This window comes from Prionailurus bengalensis, chromosome C2, assembly GCF_016509475.1.
Source record: "Prionailurus bengalensis isolate Pbe53 chromosome C2, Fcat_Pben_1.1_paternal_pri, whole genome shotgun sequence".
Classification (NCBI taxonomy): Eukaryota; Metazoa; Chordata; class Mammalia; order Carnivora; family Felidae; genus Prionailurus; species Prionailurus bengalensis.
In genome coordinates this window covers 84726077-84733067 of record NC_057350.1, presented here as the reverse complement: position 1 = coordinate 84733067, position 6991 = coordinate 84726077, and the positions used below count along the sequence as shown (strand labels likewise).

The following is a 6991-nucleotide window of genomic DNA, read 5'->3' as shown; positions in this document are numbered from 1 at the left end:
GAAGCCTTGTTCTTCATTTCTAGTCTACAAGTTCCCCCTCCCCACTCTTGCTCTGGGTTCTCCTTCCTCTATGAGGTCTGCCTTGATTACACCTGCCCACAAAGCTCTCTCACCCCAACCCCTAAAATACCTATTTTCTGCACCAGTCACTTGACATCGGTCTTCACCCCCACCCACATCTTAGGATACTGAGTTTCATCCTGCCTTGTTGGAAAAATAGACGTTCTAACTAGGATGTGTAATCAGACTTGAGAACTCCACATTTCCAATTTTAGTATTTGGGACTTCCTCACCACTCTCTTGACAATGGAATTGCTTTCTTGGCAGCCAGGAGATAGATCAATTTTTGGTTTGATGTTTTCCCACATAACTTTTTTTTAGGTTTTATTTATTTATAACTTTTTTTTTTAACGTTTATTTATTTTTGAGACAGAGAGAGACAGAGCATGAATGGGGGAGGGGCAGAGAGAGAGGGAGACACAGAATCCGAAGCAGGCTCCAGGCTCTGAGCCATCAGCCCAGAGCCCAATGCAGGGCTCGAACTCACAGACCGTAAGATTGTGACCTGAGCTGAAGTCGGACACTTAACTGACTGAGCCACCCAGGCGCCCCTATTTATTTATTTTTAATTTTTTTAAAGTTTATTTATTTTGAGAGAGAGAGGGGGAGAGTGCACGCACTAATGGGGGAGGGGTAGAGAGGAGAGACAGAATCCTAAGCAGGCTCCATGCCATCAGCACAGAACCTACAAACCACAAGATTATGACCCGAGCTGAGATCAAGAGTCAGACGCTTAACTGCACCACCCAGACACCCCTTAGGTTTTATTTATGTAAGCAACCTCTACGCCCAGTATGGGGCTTGAACTCACAACCAGGAGATCAAGAGTTGCGCACTCCTCCAAACGAGCCAGTCAGGTGCCCCAGAAAAATTACTTTCAACTCAATCATATTTTCAGATTTGCATCCGTCTCTGAAACACGTCCATTTTCATCATGATTGTAAATGGGAAATAATTAAACAACCTTTTCTCTTCCAATCATTCTCTTTTGATCAAGTTGCTGCCCGCCTTCCTAAAAGACACTACAGTGTATACAATTTGAGGCAGAAACAAACTATATTAGCTTCCAATAAAAAAATATAATTCAATTTATTAGTATGAAATAGATAATTTATTGTGTTTGTGACCCAAGTACATGATTCTCAAATATTAGCCTAATTGTACAATCATTTAGTAAAACTGATATTTATTAGACTCCGAGAAAAGCAGGAAGGCACTTTCTCTTTTTGGTGTTCAGATACTATATTTAAGATACTGCTTAATTGGACATTTCTTTGATGGCATTTATTCTGCTTCTCTTTTGTCCGATTCCTCTTCCTCAAACTCGATTAAAGGAGCATGTCTGTTGGCCTGAGAACCTTCTTTGTAGAACACTTTCTTGATTGTGCCGTCCTTTGGGGCCTTTATGGTAAGCTACAGGGACACAAGACACGACCGTGGCTGTAATACTAATGAAGACTGAGCACACAGTAAGGCAACAGAGACGAAAGTGAAAAATAAAGCCAATTGTTTTGAGGTTTCTCAAGCATGGCACCCAAAGGAAATAACATTTTTATGGTGTGCTTTGCAGTTGTGAGGAGTCACTACTTTGACGTACCTGTAACACCTGCGAGGTCGCTAATCAGGAAGCTCTAGTCTAGCTGGTAATTCTCAACAAGTTTCACAGTAGAGTCTCACCCGGGAAGCTGTTAAAAACTGACGATCCTTGGGCCCCACTCCAGGAGATCCCAATTCAACCAGTCTGGGGAAGTAGTTTTTCAAAGCTCTCCCCCTCAGATGACGGTAACATGTGGTCCGGCTGAGAACTACTGGCCTACAATTTCTAAAGACCTAAAATAGTTAATCTAGTTTGATTGAGGTTTTCACTTTGATACTGATGCTTGGCATCCTAAGTTTGGCCTTAGAAAATACCAACGGTTAACAGTCAACTGGCTAACTGCCCGAATTTAAGGAATTAACAATTTCTTTGATTTTAGCATCAGAACTGACAGGTGCAGTTTCACCAAATTAAAATGAAAATATATTTAAGGGGAGGATGGTTTTAGTTTTGTTTCCTGCAGTTAATGTTTCATCAATCCATGGCTCTTAATATTTAAAATGGGTATTAGCTTACAAAATAAGGCAAAAGAACAATTAGATCTGATAGTTCCCTAAGTTTAATTGGAAAGTGAACTTATGGTTTCATTACCTCCATTTTCATGGCAATCATAACCATTAGAGAATCTCCAGCTTTTACTTTGTCTCCGACTTTCACAAATACCTAGAGATTAAGAGTGACAGGTTAATATTTAAAAACACAGAGGTTCCGGGGTGCCTGGGTGGCTCAGTCAGTTAAGCGTCCGACTTGGGCTCAGGTCATGATCTCGCGGTTCGTGAGCTTGAGTGCCACATTGGGCTCTGTGCTGACAGCTCGGAGTCTGGAGCCTGCTTCGGATTCTGTGACTCCCTCGCTCTCTGCCCCTCCCCCGCTCATGCTCTGTCTCTGTCTCTCAAAAATAAATAAACAATAAAAAAATTTTTTTAAACACAGAGGTCCCTCGTGGTCCACAGAGGTGGTATATAAATGTACACAGTAGAAGTATGGGTCTGTCTGGTTGTCTTATCTGTCAAAGACAGGTGTACAGGTGCAAATCAGAGACCTACAGATCAATCTTGCACTGCTGGCCCTCTTGTCAGTGGGGAGCACTGCTTAGCTCCTTCTCCCCAACCCCAAACCATCTAGTTTTCCCTGAATCAGATGAATATGCTTTATATATTTCAAGGTCCTTTTGTGTTTTCATAAATGTACAGACAAGACATACCACCAACAGGGGAAGAACCAATGCACTTAAATGTCATGGGCAGGGTAGTGGGGCATGCCTGGTTTTCTAGATTTTATAGGTAGTCTAGGATAGTGCTCCAAGTTTTGAGTGCCCTGTGTGGTAAATGTATAGACGGTCTTCATGTGAAAGAATTAAATTATTGGCAACCTTGGGGGGGAAAAAAAACAAACCTTTATTTTCCATTTTTCAGGTATAAGTGAACTCATATATCCCATATGGTCTCACTGTCTTCTTAGTTAACATGGTTATCAAGGAGTTTTTAGAAACATCACACAGTGGAATTAGGTTCCACAGTCAATGTGTAGAGCCAAAATTGTGAAAAATGAGAAACACCTCTGAAAGCCCCCAAATCACCCAATGCTGGGTGATGCTGTAACAGTGTTTGATGAAATCAATGGTCTAGGGGGCGGCTATAGGGAAAATGTGCATTTTTCCCCTATAGATGTTCAGAGATGCCTACATTTTGGAATGTACATGGAAAGTGAGATTGAGTGAGTTAAAGGCAGATCAAAGTCTTTGAGCTCATACTCCCTCTGGGACAAACATGTGCAGAGGGGAACAGGGGGTGCAATCACTTTCACTACTTAAATAGTTATTTCCTCCTTCTTCTTTTTAGGTACCAACAATATAGAGTTGAATTTTTATGACTTGGATGCATTTAAAGGAACTCTACTATATTCAAGTGTATATATAAAAAAGACACTACTAATCTACCACCATTTGAAGTTACTTCAGCATGGATCTTAATTCTGAATATATACAGCATTCAACACCAAACCTCGTTGTTCTTCATCAGTACCAGCCTTTCAAATTTTATTTTAACACACATGTAGTTATGTACATTGGAAAAAAAATGTTATTTAATGATAAATTGTTTGTGTTAAATTTGACATTAAAAAATAGCCCTTTTGGGTAATGCTTGGTGAATGCTCCATTTTAATCATAAAAAGACAAATTTAGATTATTTATACTTTGATGGAAATTTCCACTTTCAAAAATAACAGTATCATAAATTAGGTAAACGGGTATTTTCATTGAAGACTGAACATAGAAAATCAATCTATCACATAGTCTCTTGTTTTAAGACTTTCCTTCCTTCCTGCCTGCCTGCCTGCCTGCCTGCTTTTATAGAGTGAGAGAACAGGAGAGGTGCAGAGGAAGAGGGCCACACTCAGCATGGAGCCTGATGCGGGGGCTCGATCTCATGACATGACCTGAGGTGAAATCAAGAGTCAGATGCTTAACCAACTGAGCCACCCAGGAGCCCTGAGATTTTATTTTATTTTTTAAAAATGTTTATTTATTTATTTTGAGGTGGGGGGGAGAAGAGAGAGAGAGATAAAGAGAGAGAAAGAGGGAGGGAGAGGGAGAGAGAGAGAGAGAGAAAGAGAGAGAGAGAGAGAGAGAGAGAGAGAGAGAGAGAATCCTGGGCAGGCTGAATGCTATCAGTGCAGACCCTGATGCCAGGCTTGATCCCATGAACCATGAGATCATGACCTGAGCCCAAATCAAGAGTCAGAGGCTTAAGAGACTGAGCCACCCAGGTGCCCCTAAAGATTTTATTTTTAAGTAATCTCTATACCCAACACAGGGCTTGAACTTACAACCCCAAGATCAAGAGTCACATGCTCTACCGACTAAGCCAGCCGGGTGTCCCAGTCTCTTGTTTTCTTCAAGAGGATACTTCCCAATGAGAGAGATTGGAGAGAGAAAAATAATATATATGACTAAGTTCAATGGAGATATTTACTGGGCCTTACTGAACATCATTCTGTATACATTCACATGATTACCTTTTCAATGGTACCCGTCATAGGAGCTATGGCACCTTCCTGAGTTCCACCTGAGCTCATTGAAGACAAGTATTTGGGGACTGGAATGTCAATCTGAGTACTTCCCGTCTGTAAACAGAAAACAAACTGGAACTGAAATCAAGTTCAAATCGCTGTAGTTTTGAATCACTGTTTCAAATCACTGTACCCTGAGGTAATGACTGTTTCCAAGCTATTTGTTAAATCTTTAATACCAGGGTTCTAATCTAGCTTTGTGACCTTAAGCAATTACTAAACTCCTCTCAGTCTTGGTTTCCCATTATAAAGGAGTATTGGCATCCTGCCTCACAACAGGATTAAAGGAATTAATGTACATAACTGTTGCTAAAAAATAGCCACTGATAGCCATTTTGAGTAGCATCTCCACTATCAAGTGTTTAGACTAAGCCAGAAACTGTTCTTAACAGTTTTATACGTGTGTGTGTGTGTGTGTGTGTGTGTGTGTGTGTAGTCATCAAAACAAGTTTATGAGGTAGGGAGGTACTGTTATTATTCCTGTTTATAGATGGGGGAACTGAAGTCAGGGAGTTTAACTTGCCATAGGTCACACAGCTGCTCAGAGGTAGAGCCAAGATTTGAACCAAAGCAGCTTCACATTCCAGAACTCCCGCTCATCACCACTCCACCAAACTGCCTCCACCACCATATTGTTCCGGCAGTAACTATGGAAAGGAATGCCTAGTAAAGTGAAATCATCCTTGATTCTGTATACAGTAGTTTAATTACTGGAATATAAAGGACTATGATCTATAAGGTGTTTTTCAAATGTGAGAAGACTCTGAAGAGGACACAGTGTATTTGATAATGCATTTTCTTTTCTGCCCGTGCAGAAACTATGGGCTCATCAGGTAGCAGGCCCGTGAGAGCAATGAGTCAGGAAATAAGCTCCTGACCAAAGATATGCCAAGTCTGTCTCGATCATCAACCATCCTTTGACTGCCAAGACACTACCCCTTCTGACTGCCCCCATCCCCACAAGAAACATCCAGTTCATAGACTCGCTCTCAGGGGTCACCTCCTCCCAAATCCCCAGAATTCCAAGTGCCAGGAGGATGGGCAAAGTATTCAGGCATCAAATCTCAGAGAGAAGATTGCCCAATGGGCAGTGAGATACTCTCTGACAATAAGGATGTAAGGGCATGTTTCAGAATTAAAGGCAGAAAATGGCATGTGTCTATCAGGGAGAACATGTGTGGACAAAAGAACTAGGGAAGGCAGAAATGTGGCAAAGAAACAGAGTGGAGAAGGAAACACAGAGAAAAGGTCATGGCATGGAAGGAAGCAAGGTCTTTCTAATCTTTTAGTGAGATGCCTCAGGTCAAGCAATTTTCTCCCAAACCTCAACAGTGTTATTATAAAAAAGGGACATTACCATGGAAAATAGGTAAATAGTGTTTTCCAGGATAATTAGCTTAGTTTTACTAGCAACTCCATTAACAAAACATTTCAGGTAAGTGCAGTCTCCCTCATTACAAAGATCACCAAGGACTTGGAAAGTTTTATCTTGAACCTGAAAAAAAATAACAACAAAAACAGAAAAATAAGATTCTTAAAAATAAATAACCCTACAGAATTAATAAAATCAGAATCAATTCTTTACTATTAACAGTTTCAAAAGGTAACAGGTGAAATATTTTTTTTAAAAAGCCCTGTAGGAACTTTGCCCCTAAGATTCATAAACAAAGTACTCTACATAGAAATAGCAGTTAAGGTAATTAAAAGAAAAAAAAAAAAACCCAGAGAACATATCTATAGTGCCATAATGCTACAGATAAATGTTCATTTAAGAATAACAATAAAAATGTGAAATAGAAATACAAATCAAATTAAGTAAAATTATCAAAATTCGGTTGACTATATTACATGTTAAGTATTCATTTCTGAGTAGCTGAGGTCAAATTTGGTTTTACTATGCCAATGTCAGTAAAGAAAAAGGCCAGAACCACCTAATTAGATGGTGTATCTTTTATCTCCCCAAGATGTAGATAAAATTTATGGGTTTGAGTTATGAGTTAAGAAGATTAACTAGCTGGAGACAGCCACAATTTTTGCCCTTGAGGAGAGAGTGCCAAGAAACAGACTTCACGCTTGATCTTTCAAGGAAGCTGACAAAAGGACATGAAACCTTTCTGTTTTAAAAAATGTTTTCTCACATACACACCCAAGAAAAAAAAATTCCTTCACACACAGGAAATCCATTTAAATCTTCTCTATTTTTCATTTCAATTCCCATGAGGTTACTGTGAAAGTCCTGTGGCTATTCTTTTCAAATATACG

The 6991-nt window shown here is 39.9% G+C and overlaps 1 protein-coding gene across 1 annotated transcript in view; it reads right to left on the bottom strand.

The window, feature by feature from the left end:
* Positions 1–1148: 1148 nt before the first annotated feature.
* Positions 1149–6991, bottom strand: part of MCCC1 (methylcrotonyl-CoA carboxylase subunit 1) — a 57658-nt gene continuing 51815 nt past the window's right edge. Inside the window, 4 exon segments of the mRNA XM_043594805.1 lie at positions 1149–1473; positions 2249–2320; positions 4676–4783; positions 6087–6224. Coding sequence (XP_043450740.1) covers positions 1345–1473; positions 2249–2320; positions 4676–4783; positions 6087–6224 — 447 coding nt within the window. The 3' untranslated portion in view covers positions 1149–1344.